This window comes from Balaenoptera borealis, assembly GCF_965194805.1.
Source record: "Balaenoptera borealis genome assembly, chromosome: 8".
In the NCBI taxonomy this organism is placed as follows: Eukaryota; Metazoa; Chordata; class Mammalia; order Artiodactyla; family Balaenopteridae; genus Balaenoptera; species Balaenoptera borealis.
The window spans coordinates 59,080,480-59,101,657 of record NC_138865.1 but is presented as its reverse complement, the minus strand read 5'-3'; the positions used below and the strand labels follow the sequence as shown (position 1 = coordinate 59,101,657).

General features: G+C 34.0%; 1 protein-coding gene across 12 annotated transcripts in view; it reads right to left on the bottom strand.

Annotated features, from left to right (window-relative positions):
• Window positions 1-21,178, bottom strand: part of NFIB (nuclear factor I B) — a 235,700-nt gene that overhangs the window by 7,987 nt on the left and 206,535 nt on the right. For 6 of the 12 annotated variants that reach the window (XM_082401652.1, XM_082401656.1, XM_082401663.1 and 3 more), the window contains one exon: window positions 12,285-12,373. The exons of 3 other annotated variants lie outside the window; for them this stretch is intronic. In XM_082401652.1, the coding sequence (XP_082257778.1) occupies window positions 12,285-12,373 (89 nt within the window). Of the gene's footprint in view, window positions 1-3,917; window positions 3,958-12,284; window positions 12,388-21,178 lie in introns of those variants that run through there. 3 more of the 12 variants (XM_082401659.1, XM_082401662.1, XM_082401657.1) reach the window with 2 other exon arrangements.

The following is a 21,178-nucleotide window of genomic DNA, read 5'->3' as shown; positions in this document are numbered from 1 at the left end:
TCCATCTAATATGGTACCTGGTACATGGTAAGTGCTCAGTAAATTTTTGGATTAACAGGCAAATCAATTAAATATTCCAAATCACACCCAACTATATATTTTTTAAAAGTATTGCTCATAATCACATAATTTCATGAGTACATTTCAATTTGGCCCCCTATAATAAGAAAATAGGCATCTCTGAACTTAAAATTAGAGATGTTTAGCATTAACAAAAATTAACTATGCAGGAAAAATCATATAATACTTGAAACAAAAAATTCAAATAGGGTTTCCCTGGTGGCGCAGTGGTTGAGAGTCTGCCTGCCAATGCAGGGAACACGGGTTCGATTCCTGGTCTGGGAAGATCCCACATGCCGCGGAGCAACTGGGCCCGTGAGCCACAACTACTGAGCCTGTGCGTCTGGAGCCTGTGCTCTGCAACAAGAGAGGCCGCAATAGTGAGAGGCCCGCGCACCGCGATGAAGAGTGGCCCCCACTTGCCACAACTAGAGAGAAAGCCCTCGCAAAGAAACGAAGACCCAACACAGCCATAAATAAATAAATAAATAAATAAAATTAAAAAAAAATTCAAATAAAAAGATGTGTCATTATAGGATAAAAAAATCATAATTCTATAGAATAAAAAGTTGTTATTGAAACCTTTTCTAAGAGACTTAACTGTTTTCACATATTTCTCTCTTCCTACACACATCTTCAACAATTATTTCTGCATTTTGCACCACTGATTGGGCCACTGATTGGGAAGAGTGTTACATGATGCATCATGAAACATTTTCCCTCCACTGTCCTACTGCACTTGATTACATAGTACTACTATAGCACTACCTCATATCATAATTATCTGTATCTATGATTATCTTACTTACTGAAAGGTAAGATCTCTAAAGAAAATGACCGTATCTTATCAATCCTTATTGCTGGCCATAGCTGATGCTAATTATTTCTCAACAAATAAATGACAAAAACGGATCTCCATTACTTTTAACATAAAGCAGGAAGCATGTATGAAAAACAAAAAGAGTAGCTCAAATTGATAATCCTTGACAGTAAAAGAAAATGTCAACGACAAGTAAATAACTTTGCAAAATTAACAAGTCCCAAATTAAATGGGCTCTAGGAAGTCATTTAGAAGCTGCGTATTTTAGGAAAATAAAGTGTATTTTAATGCTTGAAAATAGATGTGACTCCTTAAATGGAGAAGTCTACTGATTAATGGCAGAAAAGACAGGAATTCAGCGTTTATTTTGCAATAGCTTTCTTACTTAGTTCTTTAGAAGAGACATGTATTGTTAGTCTACGGAAAATCCTTGATAAAAATACATAGATGCTAGTGACGAACAGGACTCTTGCCGCAGAAGAGCTAACAAATTCAATTTAGATGTTTATTTAAACCTTTCAAACCTCCCATGCTACATTATGACCACGTCAAAATTGCAGTGTGTGATATATTTGTCAATACTGTTTATGAACCTTTGGGGGGAAATAAATCTCAGATATTAACACTATGCAAACCCCATATATGAGTTTACAAGCCTCTTATTGCCAATTTGGAGGTTAAATACAGAACTGTAAGGCATAGACATTTTTTAGAGCTTTTTGGTAGTCCCGTTGAAAACAATCTGGTAAAACTAATTCAAAGATTATGATAACAGTGCAAAGAAAAATGTTTAACCAAACAAAATAACTTAGATCATTTAATTTCTAAAAGACAATGCCTCAAATCTCATAGTTTTTCAGGTAAAAATTTAACAGTGCCTTTTACATATCAACTCCCTCTCCTTAAGTCAATGTCAATGATTGCCAGTATGGATAAAATAAACACACTTTCATATTTATGTACATATACAACTAGTTACATGTAAAATGCTTAATCATTTTAATTTCTAATAGAATGAAAATTATATGGATAACCTTATGTTCAATCCAATAATCTGTGTCTCTGTCTATTAAGAGATGAGAGTCTCTCAATTGAAAGATTTGAAAATATTCAAAGTCAAATTAAGCTACTTCAGCAATATATCTTCAAGCACTCATTTACTTGGTCTTCATTACATTTTCCATTGCCAAATCACCTTTTTTTTTTTAAGGCAGACAGAAGATGAGCATGACTGAAAGTTGAAAGCACATCTTTAAAAAATATATACCTGCCATACTAGTAAAAAGAGAAAAGAATACAAGCACTTCGTGAAAAATCAGGCACAAAAAAAAGCCCCAAATATTTTGACAAGACTTTAACACAAAGCAGAATTCACCCTAGTGACTTCTACTCTATGTACGCTCTAAGTATATAATGAGGTATTTCATTAAAAATAAAATAAATAAAAGTTAAATAAAAATTAAAGAAAAAATTAATACATCTGATATCATGGATCATAGTTTCATATGATTCTGATTAAATGTATGATGTGGCTGCCCCCCGCCCCCCGCCAAAGGAAAGAAGCAAACAAACAAATTACTTTGACCTTAAGATGCATTAATGGTAGGTGATGACAGCTTCATTTTACACTGATCAGACTATCTCAGAAGCATTGTGTTTCTTCTAGGCATCGCTCTTCAAGAGAAACAAACTCTATGGCATCTCTTTGGTGAAGAAACTCACCAAATCATGTCATTTGAGGAACATTAAACGGAAACAGGGAAGACATGATAGTTGAGTTGAAAAGAAACATAGACTTGTTCCATATGGTTCAGGTAGACAGAATTAGCATAAAGGCAGAAACTTCCAGAAGATACCATGCTGAGGGCCTACTATGAACAAGGTACTATCTTGGGTGTTTTACATATGCTATGTCACTTAATTTTCTCAATGAACTCTTGAAATTGCCATCATTATCCCCTTTTCACAGATGAGAAAGTTGAGGCTTAAACTCATCCATAGTTACCCACCTAGATCTCAGATATGAATCAGTTCTGATTCTCATGGCCATTTAACTATTATACTGCTTCCCTGGGAAGTTAGACATTGACCAAACATTCAAAAGAACTTTTGAACAGAGTTTTCTGAAGGCAAAATGAATTTGCTTCAGGAGACAATGAATTTCCCATGCCCCACACAGCTGGCTAGTGCTGCAGCAGACTTGTGCACAGAATATGTGATCGGTCTGGGTGATCTAGCAAATCTGAAATTTGATATATCTATCTCCTTTGAAAACAAAGCTAGTTGGGAGTGACGTTATGGTGAGGATTAACGAGGAAGAAGATACCTCCTTCTTCTTTTTAAAAATGATACACTATTTATATATTTCTTATCTGGGACAAATTGGATAAAATGGCTAGTCTTTGCATCTACAAGGAGTAAAGAGACTCTGTACCTTTCAAAGAAAGAAAGTGAGAAAACTCCTCTGGACAAGTCAACATTTGACTTGGTTGTGCTTTATAAAAATTATGCATTCTGTGACTGTGTATTCTAGACCAAAAAGGGTTGGGTCCTTAGCTTTTAACTTGGTACCCACACAAGAACCATGGCGTACCAAATAAACATATATGGAGTCATAAGTTTAGTAAAGAACCAAAGTCAAAGGCTTCCTTCAACTATTCGTCTTGAAATAAAAGCTAATTGAAGAATGGCAAAATTCATTTATTACTAGTCTGTGTGCATCTGATAATGGGTTGGGCAACCCATTTGTCAAACATTTTACGAAATGTCAAAGTATCCAGTGTACTAATACTTTTCAGGGGAATAATCATATCACCCATTCAGATTTTACATACTGATTTAATCATAAGACTACCATATTTGCTTTAAAGATAGTAAGTACTCTTTTAAGAAGCTTAAAAAAATATTATGAGAATGAAGCACCAAGAATTGTATATATTCATACATACCTCAACTGTACCAGTAGCCACATTACTTATAGATAGCAATAAAAATAAGCAATGGCCCAGAAAGCATGGAAAATAAATAAAATAAATACCTTAATTTAAAAGCAGGATTTGCCCTTAATTCCACTGCACCTGTTTCAAATACCCCCAAGAAGGAAAGTTTATTATTTCCTTGGCTAAACATTTCTAATTTTGTTACTATAATATTAAAACACAGGTATTAGTATCTCTCCCAAAATGCACAATAAACAATTTTCCCTATTAATAGCTAAAATCTGCCTGGAAAAACCAATCAAGGGCAGGCTAATTAAGTATTAAGTTAGAAACCATGCTATCCTGGATGTGTGCATTTGGACTGGCAGCTTATATCAATATAACACAAATGCTGCAGACTGTGTCTTATGAAAAAATGCTCCATCAGACCAGGGGAAGGAATATATGGGTGGTATTTAAGTACCCATATATTTAGGAATTATTACATAAATTATTATATATAAAGAATATATCTAAGAATTCATTAATGTATTAGAACAAAGAAAATGGTACTTATTAAATATACTAGTTGCTAGCACTTACCTAGTGTGTGCATTTGCCAGGCACTGATCTACGTGCTGGACCTACTTTAAAGCTTTCAATCCTCATAATACACTTATTAGAAAAGTACCATTATTATTCTGACTTTACAGATGAGGAAACTGAAGCTGGGAAGTTGTGTCTTGCCCAACCCTTGCTGCTGTTAGATTGTAGAAGCCAGGATTTGAAATCTAGCAGTGTGGTTCTAAAACCTACATTCTTACCCACTACACTTCACCTAATCTCCCTCTTCTGTGAAATACACTACTTATATTACTAAGCAAGAATTCATATTATCCTTGAATTATACAAGAGATTCTATGAATTGAGGTCCAAATCATTTAGGCACACTGAAATTCCCAAAGAATGTAACTTTTGAGTCCAAATTTCAACACAAATACCTGTATTTTATTTATCCAATTACAGATTCTTTTCAGCTGAAGGCAATATTTACCTTTTTTGCTGTACATACAGATGTAGCTGTATGTCAGTAATTTGCTTGTTGCGTTCCACTTCTGATGCAGCTAGACTATAAGTGAAAGTGCTTTACACAGGTCTTGGGTTTCTTCAATTTATTTCCCCCATTTTTTAAGTATCATTATTGCCATCGGAATGATCCTATTTGCATGCAAGATGATCTCTAATGATTATTACTATTTGGAATAATCTGTATTGGAAAGCTCCCTGGCCGGCTCTTACCTGAACTGCAAAGTACTCTTGTGGGCTCTCTGAGAAACACCAAATATCATAAACTGCAGGTGTCGCAATGGAATTATTCTAACTGCAAGCAACAGCACTTCATAGTAATGAAAGAGAAACATATCTGTTTCTTAACTAAGTAGGTAAATAGCCTGCTTTATTGCTGCTCCTTGGGGACCAACGATTTTGAAAATAACATATCAAATCGGTAGGCCATCAAAGCTCATTAATTTATATTCAGTTGTTTCAGGTGGGTTTTGTTATCAGGCCATGCTGGATTGCATGTTAACTTTACTATGTGTGAGTACTAGCATTTTCTAAATAAAATAATGGCATATGCCAGTGAAATATGTCATGCAATGAAAAGCACAGGGCAAGAAGAGCCCTTATGTATGGCGCCACTGCGGCTAAATACCTAATGTGTACATTACAATGTCTGTACTCTTTTAGTAAACAGCCCTTACAAAATCCTAGAAGACCGTTCAACAAGGCAATCTATATACTTGAAAGTAATAAAAACTTATTTCCTTAAAATGTTTACTTTAGACATAAGTAGGAAAAATACTCTTCCCCTAAACAGGCCAAATTTAAAAAAAACCCTAAAAACTATGTTCCATATTTTTCATGTTTTAGAACTGAAAATGGAAGATAGAGATTTACTATGAAGATGACTAATTGTAAATAAATTACAGTACACAGACGCATATGTATCTAACAAGCTACGTAGCTGTGGGAGGTTTTAGCCAATTAAAAATATAGAATTATGAGGCTCAAAGTAGTGATTTGATCTCCTCCCACAGACTGCACCAGAGCCGAGAATCCTACGTGTGGATTTCCATCCTCTTTCTCTAGTCTGTATTCCTTTCTATCCTCGGGCTCCTTTTCAGTGCTATTGTTACAAGTGCTACAGCTCCCCTTATTAGCATATGTGAGTCTTCAACAGCAGACAAAATTCCCTACAAAAATAGTGCTTCCAAATAGTGCCTTTCACTACAGAAAATCAGCCAAGGCATACTAAATTAAATAGAAATGTAAGTTTTATACAAAAGCAAAATGTGATTCTTTCCCAAATGATTTTCATTGAAAAGCAAAAATCAGTGTTATTTGCACAATTTCACCTCTAAAGGACAGAACTTTTTTGTATCAGAATTCCTAAGCATAAAATCAAAAATGATTAAGGAACCGAACATGTTTTTATGTTATGCCTGCTACTCTGTTCACATGTGCAAAAAAAACCTTCCTTCTCATAAAACAAAAATTAACAAAGGAGAGAATAATTGTAACTGTCTGCAATTTCTGAATATTCAAAATTTGTGTTCTTCAATTTCTTGAACTTTTTCTCCTTTTGTAATTTGTTATTACGTTTATTATCATGTTTACTCATTCGTATGCTTTGTTATCTCAGTAAATATGACTGAAAATTCACTATATACCTCCTAACAGCACTAGCAAACATGAGAATCAAAAAAGTTAAGTTACTAAAGGGTGCGTTGGCCACTGACAGAGCTGATTTCTTAGGGAACGAATACATAGGTAAATATGGTACTTTGCATGAAACATCTTCAAATAAAGTAGGTGTTTAATATACTTCTTTCATTGCAAAGGGTTAATCAGCAAGGTTTACATTTGGGAATTTTCGGCGTCATGCTCCTCCCTCTCCCGCAGTACAGCCGAAAATCATCTGACAGGAAACGTAAGATTAAGTTTGTCCTACCTAAGCGAACAAAGAGTGCTCTGAACAGGCCACCGGTTTACTGCAGAGCGGGAACTTTTCTAATCCTGCTGGAATCTGCAGTGCTGCTCAGAAAATATCGCGGAAAAAGTTGTTTTCTTTCCTCTAACATCTTGTCTCTGGGTCATCCCATTTTGGTCACACTGCAGATCCTGCTGCTTCTCCCCTAAAGGTTAACTTAAAGCTCCAAACATAATCATGTGGAAAATGGACATTATTGATTCCTATGGTCCATTGTTCCCCTATCCTAAGTCCCTGAAGTTCAAGTTCAATCTGGAATTACATCATGTCTGGTTTCTCCTGGTTACCAGACGGCTTGAGACGTGACCACGGCTACAGAAAAAACAAACAGCCTTCTTCACGCTTCGGCTCCCCTATCGATTCAAACGTAAACTTTTTTTCTTTCTCTCAAGTATGCTTCAAGTATGGAGCATGGTTAATTTAGAGATTAAGTTCCAAATTAGATTATCTAATGGCATCTTAATGGATTGCTGACCCATTTCCTGTGGGATGGCAGCATGCAAGTCTGGCTGGAATACAATTAATTTCTTAGGAAGTCTTCTGAAGAGTTTCCTAGATAAAAAGGAAACGCTGTGTTGTGCAAATCTTTCTTTACAAACGGAGAAAGTTAGGCAAAACTGCAACAAATCCCAATGTATTTTTCAGCAGCCAGATTACAGATACTGCGTGTGTGTAAACACCAGATCAAGATCATTTTTAAGAACGATCACATTTAAATTTTTGATTTTATAACAGGTGCAAGTAATTTTTATGAAAATGGAGAAGTAATTCTTTTAAATAGAATATCCAAGTACAAAGAACAACACTAGTTAGCAGCCCTGGTTCCCAAACAATGGTCATGTGCAATTTTGGCTTTTGCAACTCCTCTCCTTGAACGGGATTCTTCCATTCATCTACCTTATCAGCATTTCTATCAGAGTCCCAGAGTGGTTCTAGGGGCCCAGAATGGTGTGTAAAAAGTTGAACATTTTGAACACACTTTAGAGCTGACAGCTGAAAAGGAAATTCAGCACTCTGAGAATAAAGCTCCCCCCAGGAACTCCAGGAACAACCCAGCTGTTGTACTGTAGTTATGTGTCAAGATAACAAACTGAAAGCAGGAAGTGCTAACCTAGTGAATTCGTAGGGATGGTCTAGGTATAATGTTGAAATACAAGTTAACTATTAGCATTACGTAAAGCCAGGACACATATTACCCTTATCATACATGTGCCACATGTACACACACACATATGCACACACACATGCACATGTGTATATGCATGTACATACATACACCATTATGCATACACAGTACACATATACATATATTTACATACAAACATAGTTTACAATACAATATTGAAAACTATCTTGTTTAAATATTCATTCTTGAGTCGCTGAGGACATATATTTTACAAAGAAAATTTTATGGACAAAGCAGTGAAAATGGTACATGGTTGAGGACAGGGTTATGCAAACAGGCTTAGATGTATGAAATGAACACTATTACTCCTTCCTTTTTGCCCTCCTTCTCCTGACCAACCAGATCCAAATAATCTTTACTGGCTGCTAAATTTCTCCTGGGAAATCAAGCAACTCTCTAGAATTGCAGTAATAAACGACAATTTCTTACAAAAACATGTGTAAAGTAACTACAGAATGAAGTATTCAACTCATAGAAAGGAACTGCTAACACATGTAACATGGAAAATAGCTGATAAAAGTCTCTTCGGTGCCATTCAATTATGGCATCAGCAGAAACACAAAAATCCCTCCAATTATTTCAGTAAAATCTTCATTTATTCATTATTTCAGAGGCTGAACAAATGGTTTGTGTAAACATATCCTTCAGTAACACACACATGTTTATTTTAGCCATCTGAAGGCTGCTGCTATGTTTATAGAAGCCATCAGACACATACAGCCACTCACTTGTGGCTTTGCCTTTTCTTGAAAGGGGTGAAGGGGGAGAAGAGGGAATGAAACAATAAATCCAGTTTCTCTTTTGCATAAAGCACTACCTCCAACGTTTTTAAATAACTTCTGTTTATATTATTCTTGGATTGTCCTTTGGCTTTCTTGTTCATTCAATTATATTGCTCTTTCATATTTGCTAGTACAAGCTATGTTCTGGCTATAGTTTCAAGAAAGAAAGCCAGTTAGGGAGTTCACTGCTGTATTTGTTTATACCCACATAACTCACATATGTAACAGTGTAATTTGTCCACATCAGAGGACACAGCACAGACACAACAGCACCCTTACGAACAACATAAGCAACTCATCATCACCTATTACCCGGCTAAGAGCTGAGCCCCCCCAGCCTCAAGCAGAAGTGAGCCCTCCACCAAGGGGTTTCACTCTGGGTTGACTGCAGTACCTGACCTTTGGGTTAGAAAAAAATTCACATTTTCAAGACGCAAGCAACACACACACACACACACACACACACACACACTCACGCACAAATGGCTCACAAAATTCTAAGGTCAAAACAACAGGACACCTTCAGGGTTGCAACTTAGTAAGTCTGTGAAAACTTTGCAACGGAGTCAGCTTTGGTTCCAAAGAGAATGTTTATACATTGGGGGTGGGGGACGCGTGGAGAGGGAGGAGGCCGGAGGAAGTCTTCCAGTTTTGATTAAACTCACGCAGCTCCCTCGGCACTGCCATTTTCAGCCCTGAAGAAGGAGCTGCTTTGACATGGAAACACCTCTACAGAAGGATGGGCACAAGGCAGAAAAGGGGGCGACCATGGACAAGTGATTATACGAAGAAGGTAACGGCAGCAAACAACAATCAAAACAAAGCAAAACCAAAACACCTTTCTTTGCTTTGTCCTTTGCTACTACAAAGTCTCCAGGGATTGCCTTTTGTTCAAAACAAAAAGCAACAACCACAACAAAAATAACCTGATATTGTCTTTGTTCCATTAGGACAAAGGCAAATGATTTAATTCTCTGGTTCAATAGATAGACATTTCTCATGTATTTTTAATTTATTCAGATCATTCTAAAGTTGTAGCAGTGCCCTGAAGATTTTAGATGTCTGTTGTCTGCCTTAAAAGTAGTAGTGTTACAGACATTTGTGATTTCTTTTTTCAATATCTTTTCTAGGAAAAAAAAAAACTATTGAGTTTCATAAATAACTATAAGGCACACACTATAAACCATGAATAAATTATGAATATGTTATGCCACAGACATGACCTATTTGTATGATCAAATATGGACTCCACGTGTGCCTATTTTTGATAAGTATAACAAAGCAAAGCAAATTCCTGTCGCATTTGAGCACATTTACTCTGAACTGTATGATACTTGGATTTTAAGAACGGTGAGGGTCTGTATCAGTCACAGTGTGTCTGGCACTGCCCACCACAGAGATTCAATAAATACCTGTTGAATGTATGAACGTGATGCCTGCCGTTATCAGTTATGTGCCCTCTGAATCATGATAAAAAGGGAAGAAACAAACCAAAAGCTACCTTTGTCAAGCTTTTTGAAGCACTAAGGCCATTCTACATATCATGATCTGCTAATCCAAAAAAATTATTTTTGAGAGAGAAAATAAAAGAAATCTTAACTACATGAATTCCAATTTTTTTTTCTGATTCTGACCTGAAACTGATGACCACACCACTTTTTCACCAAGAAGGTGATTTGTAAGATGAACAATGCTCTCCTAAGAACTGAGATTAGTCGTCATATTAATTCACTCCAATACCTGTGTTCTGTGGTGATTCACTGCCCACTCACCTTTTCCTTTCGGGGATAACAATTTTTGAGTTGAAACATCACTAGGAACTAGGTATAGTTATAGTTTAAGCCTTCAATAATTTATATCCTTATTTCACTTTAATGTACTTTAGCAATACTACCCAATTTTAGATAAGTAAATGTCAATCAGTAATCCACAGATTTGGAAGTTCACACAGCTATAGCCACATTTAAAAACACAAGTTCTTTCCATCTGACTTGCAATTTTTTCTAAATATGTTAAGGCTTGTATGTAGAAATGGGCCGTTTAGCCAACCAACAGAGCACGGAATATAAGGATAAATAAAATTGGATCCAAACATTGTGTTATCAAGTCGAATCAAATTAAATTTTAAAATACTTACTAATAAAGATTATTTAAATAAATAGTTTATCTTCTTTCATTGAGTTTATCTTCTTTTTTGTAAGCATATATTGTATTTTTTCCAAATGGAGGAATAATATAAGCTTCATGGAAAAAAATCAAAATAGGTAAAAACGTACACATTTTAAAGCGGATGTTATACTAATCTTTATAAAGAGGAAAAGTCATATGGTATTCATTTCAGGTAGTGAATTAATAAAAAGTCAACAAGCTTTTAAAACAGAATCCAACTAATTTTCTTAATTTTTACCTGAGAAAAAAGTGGGCATTTTATTAATTTCATTCTTTGAAACTCTACTCTTCAGCAGTTTCTATGAAGCATATGGAGATGGGCAGCACTTTTACAACTGATACCCAAGTATGTACTTTTAACACAGGGATGCTTAGTAAAGAGGATGACAATCATAACACAGTTGGAAAATTATGTTGGCTCTACTTTTGTTGAACTCCTTTTGGGATTACCTCACTCTCTTCTGTAAATTTTTATCTCATTACATAAGATTATACCATGAATTTTAATCATTTAATTTGTCAATTTGACACAACTTATTCTTTACTGAAATAATTCATAAGAAGCTGAATTAGCACTACTTACTTTCTAAAACCAGTACATGACACAATATCAAAACTAGTTTCGAAAATGAAGTTTTAGAATGATTTTCTCAGCCAACCAAATAAAGTCAACTCTCAGTGATTCACATCAATGTACAAACAGAAGTTAAAGCTTTACTTAAACAAAATTCCTTCTCCAGCTATTGATTCCAACAATCCCCCCACTCCAAAATTCATGAGTGTTGCTAATAACAGTTAAATTGACTAATTTGAAATTTTTCTTTTAGCTAGCTTTTTCCCTCTGAGAGGGGAGTAAATGAATAGTAAAATGGCTTAAAGTTAACAGTAAAGAAAAAGAACTGAAATGAGAAGAATCTATAATGTGAAAACCCCATGCTTTTTCCTCAGATAGCTGAAAAAAAATCTTCCCTAAAAGTGTGATTTCATTTTTCAGGTCCTAAAATCTAAGTGTCAAATCCCCGCCTCCCCACCTCCCCCCAGTATTATAAATCGTTTACAACATTTGACAGCACTTAGGAATTCCAGTCACCAATTAGCATGTGCTCTAATCTCCAATTAATTTGAAGTTGCATCTAAATGAGAAATAAAGGAAGAGGGTAGGGAGAGAAGGATGATATAGCCAAAACAACTAAAATTTTAACATATATATACTTTCTGTAAAGCTAGTTAGAAACAAACACTATAGCTCATGTAATTTTAGGTGTAAGTGTAGGGTTGGAAATAATTAAAATGTTACCTTTGCCAAGTAATTCCCAATGTATCCTCACTGGTACTGGGGTATAAATGCCTGCCGTTTTGATTCATGGTCCAGTCACAAATCCTCAGCTGTCAATTGAAACCTAGCAGTCAGATATGGATCGAGCAGTACTACAGTTTTTAGTATTTAAATGAACACATGCAAACTAGTACTTGTACATGGCATTAACCTTACTTTCCCAAGAGGCAACTTAAAAAAAAAAAAAAAAGAGCAAAAGAAAACCTTACTCTGAAAAGCAAAATTCCTAGACTGTTTTTCAGAAAAAGCTATTGCAATATGCTTCTCTATTAATTAAAGCATACAAGAGAAATGAGTGCTTAGAACATAACAATTAGACATTAATTAGAGTACAAAATGTGCTGAAATAAAAGCAAACGTTAATGTTCAATAGAGAGATATATTTTAGAAAAAAAATTTTAAAAGCTTTTTAAAATATGTAACATACCAAATAATCTGCACTGAGTAAAATAATCAATAACTTTTAAGCATGCAGTTTGCAAAACACAGAAGACATGCAGTTTAGAGGAGAAAGGTCCCACCTTATAAACATCCTTCCTAACTTATGTTTAGAAGCATCAAGGGATTCAGTTTTAGATGTTTACTAATATTGTTTTATTCAAAGTGGCTTTTTTTTTTTTTTTTCAGAAAGAGTTGATAAGAGTTTCTACTTTTATTTTAAACTCAGAGTAATGGCATTGGAAATAACTTTACCACATCTGAATAGAGTGAGGAATGCGCTGAATACAAGCTGAAACGAATTCTTCCCAGATCTCCAAATCATCAGCTCTGCCCTTCAGAGGTTGTTCCAGTAACCCTATCCAGCTCTGTTTGGTTAACAGCTGCCCTACAGTGCTAGCAGATTTATTGAAAAGATATATTGCTTATTTTTATCCTTAAGAAAGTAAACTTATCTGGCTTTGGGGGGAAAAAACACACTAGAAAATCATGGTTTTTAATCTGTAGAGAGCTATGCTGTAAATTAACTGAATCTTGTATTGAAAAGATGACTTATTCAAAGCAGTCCACTAAACCTTGTTTGCTGCTTTTCAGTAAGAATTTCTAGAAGATGATGATTGGAGCCAAAGTCCCTTTAAACTCATGATAAGTTATTTTAATCCTTTCTGATAACGTTATGGCTAAAAAAAAAATTTGGCTATTAAGAATCTTTTCCTTTTAGACTCTAGTTTCTATACACTCTAGGTAATAGTGATTCTGGAGTTTCAGAATATTTGGTTTTGCTCATTTTTCTACAGATCTATGAGGCTCCAAAAACACCACCTAAAATTCCCCAGACATGTATTTTAATTATACTGATATTTCAGGTAAAAGTAATTTTATAAATTAAAGAACTGAAAATTAATTAATCAATTAATTAACTAATTAAAAAGCTGAAAAATTCCCTTAATGTAGACAGATAGATTGAAAGATATGTAGATTTTGCTTAGAATATATGTCATAAATAAGCCATAAATCAGTAAAGAAATTAAATTAGAATGAAAAATATTCTTAAAATGGACCTTAATGCTTGCATAAAGGAGAAAATTTTATGGCAAGATTTTTAAAAAAGTGCTCAAAATGGAGCATCTAATCAGAAATGCAATGTGATGGGGCAATTTGAAAAATTATTTCTTCAGTAACAGTAGTCAGTTGTCTCCTTCAAAGTATATTCTTTTCAAGCAATACTATGAAAACAATCTAAAAACATTTCAAGAAGCTTGGCTTCGTATAAAGGTTACCTTAAGGACCACTCATAGACTCTGCCCTAGTGCTAGTTTTGAGTCAAGTAAACATTCTGAAGAAGGGAGGCGTAGGGCAGAGCTCTAGGCAGAGCACATGTTAATTCTGCTAATAATTAATTTCAGGTTAGTTTCTATGAGCCTCTCAGGTTATATTGGAGAAATTTTCAAAAAGAGAAGCTATTTTCACAAAGCCAGGTGACCTAAATATCACTCACTGATTGGCTTGTTGTCTCCCAGACAACTGGGGACACTATTGTCTCCTTGGAAGAATGCATATGTAAATCAGTTAGTTTTTTGTTGTTCATGTTGCTAATTTTTTGTTTGTTTCTTTGTTAATCAACCCTCCAAAATGTCAAGTGAGCTGTCTTTGGCCACCTGTTGAACACTTAAAATCAACATACTTTTGGACTTTTCTTTCCTAACAGTAGTCTCAAAGGGATGAAACCTGACTACAACTATTCATTTTCAACCATACTTAAGGTACATGCGATCAAAAATCTTCTCCCAAACAGATAATTATGCTTAAATACACAAAAAATGATCACTGAGTATATTTAATAATCTACATGCCAAAGAAATGGGCAGGATATCAATTAGTATTGAATTATTCCTTTCAGTTACTGAAAATATAAAATAAAATTTAAATTTATTTAGCTATTTAGATTGTGCACTGGCATTATCAACATTTCCAAAAGTTTCTGAGGAGAAGTATTTATACCTGCTTATATGTTATAACTTACTTAACCAGGTTACTTGACCAAGAACCTTTGAATTAATAATTAACCTCTTGATTAAGCAAAATTTTAAGGGTGATCGTGTGGACAGGGGAAACAATAAGCAATTAAAATAGAAACTGTATATTCACTGAAAATTTCCATGATACTAATTCCTAATAAAATCAATTCCTAAGAATCTTGTTTGAATAAGATAGTCCTGACTCAGCAAATTTTGAACAGATTCTCAGGTGATGAAAGGTTAAGTGTATTTAAGCTTCTTTTTGGAACATGTTAAATATTCTTGGTACTAGTATAATTCAGAATTCCTAAGCAAAATGGATTTTACTTTAGACTTTAAATGTTTAAAATAATAGGTGATAATCTTATTTAAGTTTAGGGTAGTGATTCCTCAATTTCTGTCCTGTGAGAGAGTAGGTGTTATGTAATTTAGCTATCAATTCGTTTTTTAAATTAAATTTTAAATCTTTAATTTTAAGTGGTACATAAATACATGCCTTTCATTAACATAAAAATTTTCTGCAAAGCTTCAATAACGCCCTAGTGATTTTTCCAAGTATTTTTCCTGAAAAAATAGGGAGATACTTTTCCCCCTATAGTAATCAAAAACACCAGGGGCAAAGTAGTTTAGAAATTTAGTTTGTTAAAGTTGTGTGTTTGTAGCAACTCGTACATTTGTAACAATACAGTCTCTTTGACAGATCAGATCGTATGCACATCCTCACAGAAATGCACACATATAAATAATTTTAATTCTTTAATTTATATGCAACCACAAACATGAAATAAGATTGTCTAGAAAATTAAGGTAAATTTTATATTAAAACAATTATGCCCAGATTTCCAAAAGCAAACAGAAGGTGAGGTAAGGAAGTTTAAGATTCTCCTTCAAAAAAGCTATGAGTGAAGGGATGGGGTTGAAAAAATCCAAACTAAGAAAGAAGGGAAGGTAAAGTTTTCACTGCATATGTTCTTAAGATGATGTCCCTAAAATCTCTGGAATGAGAACCTTGTTCTTAGCCCAACTCAATGAGTTTCAGAAAAACAAGCATGGGGACCATCTAGTTTTCCCTCAAAAATCTGCCCGAGGGGAAACACCTAAGATCTGGATCATTATCCTTGCCTACACGACACTCAAATATTCATGCAGGTAGAATCAACATTGCCTGTGATTTCAGAATAAGAGTTTGTTTATTCACATGACGGCCCTCCATTGTTATTAACATGGGCTTTTGTTAAATACCTCACAAATAGCTTTGGGAACAAAAGAAAGAAGGTAAGAAAATGTTCTACTTTGCTGGACTCAGCAAACAGCACTAACAGTCCCTTATGGTGACAACAGCTTTCCGTTTAACCAATAAGCCATTAAACTGTAAACAGAATAATCAACACAGGTAAATTTATCTTTTTGCTTTTCTTTTTTTTAAGCTTACAGGGACCGTCAAGGGAATATCTTGAAAGGTGTGTTTTATGTTCTTTTAGGTTTCTTCATTTCTCCAGATAGCCCCCAAAGAAACAGATTTTTGGGGGTTGGAGGTGCTTTTGGGGGTGGGGTGCTTAAAAAGATTAATCCTTCAGGATTCATATTTTCCTCTTAACTCTTAGATCAGTTGATTTTTAGTTTATTAATCACCTACCAGAGAGCAAATAAAATGGCCTCTGAATGAAAAGGATGTAGCTTTACTGAACAAACAAAATGGTCATGATGAAATTGTGATACAGGTGGAGCGTGTAAACATATAAAAATGAAAAAGATATACAAGGTCATCCTTGTACCTTAAAGTTACGTCTAATATCAATTTCTGAAAACCGTGCTTCTTGATATTTAATTTAATAAACACGGTAGGATTAAGTTAAATGTGTATGCATAGTTTATGAACTAAACAAACACTACTGACCATAAATCATAAGAACTAGAAAATGAAAAGTTTTTTTTTTTTTAATTTTTAAATGGAGGCTACTTTCACCTGTAAAATTTAAGATTTCAGGGGAACTTGGAGATCATGTAGTTCAACCTCTTCATTTTCCTTTCCAAGATAAGAACACAGGACAGAAAGGTTTAAAGGCCTGTCCAAAGTTAGACATGTTCTGTCATGTCACTAAAACCACACCTCCTGACTCCTAATCCCTGTTTCTCTCCCACGACACAAGTTTGCCTGTCATTATTCTTTTCCTACCCTACTTTTCATGTGCAGCTCAAGAATATTTAAGGCTAAAATGTCTATAATTATAACTCTTCATAATTTCCTTTATTTCCCTGATTCTGCTTAGACCTTCTGAAGTTAAAATTTCAGAAAAGAAAACTGTCTCCCTTGTGATTGCATTGATTGAAATTTAAGGTTACAGTAAACAATTTTATTTTTATGTTATCTAGAATAATTTATCTGGATATTAGCCTTTGATACCCAATAAAAGTAAGTGAATGAATGAATGATAAAAGACAGACTTTGGAAGGTTTTTTATTTTTTTTTTTATTTTAAGAACTAGCCAAAAAGCTAAACATTTGCATAGCCATTATTTTGAGTGAAACTTCCTTTAAATGTGTTTCCTTTCCAGCTAGCATATGTGAAAGGTGACCTCTTATCCATTTACATACCTACCCAGAAGTCATGTGATAGGGTTTTACGTCAAGCTGTCAATTATGATAACAGACACAATAAGAACAGCCCAAGTGTTGATAGCCTGCTTCCTGACTTTATTGAAAAGTTTGTTGATAATCTACTTGTGGCCTTTCAATTGCTTGCCTTTAATAAAAGACTACCTTGCCAGTGGTTTTAATGTACCTAGCTTTGGCTTTGCCATTTGTCAGGACAAATATTATAAAGGGATTTCAATGAATATCTTAGATAAACAAAAATAAAATCCTACAGAGGCAACGTCTTAAAAAGGCCATTGGGTGTAACAGAAATTTTTAGTGTCATGAAAAGTCCTTTCAAATTCTAGTTTCAAATTTTTATCAAGAAAAGTGTTGAAAACATTTTCATAGAAAGTAGCCCAGTGACTGAAATTGAAATAAGAGCATCATACAGTCATGCAAGAGATGTAACATGCGGAAGCCCGGGCACCAGTAAAATCCATGCAACTGTGAGACGTAATGCAGGGACTTGAGTTGATCAGCCCATTGATTCATTAGCTCTAATAATAAGTAGCATATAGAGTCAGGAGATTATAATTTTGAGATTATGAAAATAAGCCTTGTATCTTATAAACTAGAGCTGACTTGACTTTGTTGTCTCAGGGAAGGCAAAAGTGACCTCCCATTTGCTCCATCTCAAATCTCAAATCTATATCAAAGGTTAATATGTACCTTAGCCCAACTCAATGAGTTTCAGAAAAACAAGCATGGGGACCATCTAGTTTCCCTCAAAAATCTGCCCAAGGGGAAACACCTAAGATTGGATCATTATCCTTGCCTACACGACACTCAAACAGTAATAGTATTTGAATAGTAATCAATAGTAATTGATTTGAATAGTAATCGAATTACTTCGAATAGTAATCTTTTATTTCCAAACAAGAAGCTTCTTAGCTACAAACTTTTCTTCCAACTTTCAATAAGGGTTTTTAAAATATGTTGTATTGATGTATAACAGTAAGGATTTATACTTTTATTATGGCCTTACACTCAAGTATAACGGTGATCAAATTAACTAGACCTTTTTATATTACCAAACTTTCTATGACTACAAAGAAAGAAGGCCTGCAATTTAGCAAATTCATTATGAGGCTGATCAGATATGAAATTGGTGCTAATTCAAGTAAGCTGTCTCATATTTGCCATTTATACTAAAATTGTTAGACTGGATTATACAATAATTTCTGCATTTTCTAAGCAATACCCAATACTCTGCTATATAATTCCCATATTCTTGGGGAGATGAAATTTAGGAAGTGTGGTTTCTTCATTGCCTATCATAATGAATGTGCACAGTGTGTTCAGGAAGTATAAGGAGGAAAGGAAACACCACATTTTACTAAACTTCTGTGAAGTTAAGCCAGAGAGGAGGTCCTTGACACTTCTGAAAAAGTTCCAAATCATAAAAAGACATTTCTCAGCAGAGACTAAAGAGTTCGGTTTGCCAAAAACCCACAAGTTCTTCAAGCCACCACACCATCGTCCAATAGAAAAGTTAAAGAATGAAGTTCCAATTGAAGTTCTGATTTTAAGATTTCCCCCATGCCAATAGTGAATGCATTAAATAAGCCAATCATCTCAAAGACAGTCTAGTTCCAGACCTTGAAAAACACTCCTCAAGATTGAGTTAAGAGATAAAGGGAAACTTTAAAGTTCTGATCAGCTGGCATGAGCTGATTATTATGACTAATTAGAGGACTGTTTTTAATGGAAAATAATCCATTGTTTTAAAGAAATCTTTTTTGAAATATTCTTCAAGATTATGTGGTTTTATTTTTCAGATTCAAATGAGATATCACATTTATAATGGTAGTGGAATTCCTGTGTCAGAAAAACTACTATTTCAAGGCAGTTAGCAACCAGTATTGATCAGTAATAACCATTATAAAAAGGAGCACAGTGATGTATAATTACTAATAACAACTGCATGTATACCAAGTTAATGGTTATAAAAGCTTATGCTTTTCGTATTCAGATTTGCCAAAATGAATGTATTACTCTTACCAGTGGAGTACAGGGTTAATTTTAATATTTGCCATCTTAATTTAAGAAGTCAGTGTCCTTGTGCGTTAGGAATAATTATATTGAAAGCTCTGCTTTAGTGTCATTGTGTGGAAAGATTATTTATAAGATAGTCAAAATTATTCAACAATTTAAAATTTATTGTTATCTCTAATTTATGTAGGCTATATTAAAGTTCTTTTCTAAGAAAAAAATAGCACTCAACGATGCACATCAATACTTTTCATAACCTGAAAGGATAAATCTTTATAAAGCAGTCACCAATAAACTGAAGAATGTACCTGGTGACAATATTTATTCTTAAGGGGTCATGTATATTAAAAGCTAAGGGGAACGTTTAAAAGAACTCTCTCAGACTAAAACCATTGCCTTTCTAATTCTGAATTTCTCCTAGCTAATATAAAATGATTGATTACCTTTATTTCATGTACCCCTTGATTTTTCTTTCCATTCATCACTGAGTACTTTAAACCAAATGCATTTAAAACCTGCTGCTAGACGAGTGGTCTCTTTTAAATCTTTGGAAAGTAATGAAAGGACACAGTAAATCAATCTCATTTCTGCTGTACGAAAGAATAACCTTTACTCTACTGAAGTCATTTAAACTGTTTCTGTCCCTCTGTTCCTGGACAGTAAACATAAAACTTCATCTCTAGGATTCTGTTAAAATTTGAAAGGATTAAAGTAATTGAAAGCTTTTAACTAGAGCCTTAGTTTAGTAATATACGTGTATAGTATGATACGCATATACACTCATTTTCTGCATGCCTCAAATTGTAGCTTATTATGAATTGGCATACTGGGCTTCTTCAATTCAAAAAGTAGCACTAATTCTTTCATTATACAGAGGACAAATTATCTGTCTGTATGGCACTTAAAACTGAACATTGTATTTTTCATTATGAAGCTTATATAATTTTTCTTTCAAAGATCAATACACATTATATATTCCATAAATGTACACCATATTTGACCCATCTAATCATCTTTATATTGTAAGAGGTCTTCACTTGACATTGTCTACTTAAATAACAAGTGGTGGCCTTTGATGAAAAAAGTTTGTAGTTCTGGAACTCATATATATATACACATACATATATATATATATATATATATATATATTTTTTTTTTTTTTTTCAATTAAAATGTGCTCAGAACCCTATCTACGTTAAGGCTAGTATTTTCCTGGTGCTCGTTAAGTTTTCTTGATTTATCCTTGGACATGGGAAAGGAGAAATAACTTTTATATAATCAATTTTTGTGATCATAATTACATGAGGCTCTAATGACAGTCATAAGTTATAAATTAAAAAATTAAAGCTGCCTTAGGATAGGACAGGAGGATGGGAAGATTGCTTCTAAAGACATGAAAGTGGTTATAATATTCTAAATGTGTTTGGGCTAAAGGTTTAAATAACAGAGGCATGATTCTATGAATTAAAAGTTAACTGAAAACTAGAGACATGTCATTAAGAATGCAAGTCTCATGACAAGAATATTTCTGAAAATATGTGAAATGATTTGTAAGAGAATAAGTTTCTAAACCTATGAATCCTGCATATGTTTTTAAAAAACACAAGGAACATATACATTTGTCAAATAGAACCACATTACAGTAATTATAGTACATTTCATATTATAGCAATTTTAGAGGTGAAAAAAAGCAACATTTCAGAAAATTATGTTGAAAAGCCAATGGCTGGCAAAACCGCTAATTATTATTTGGTATTTTCATAACTGTGT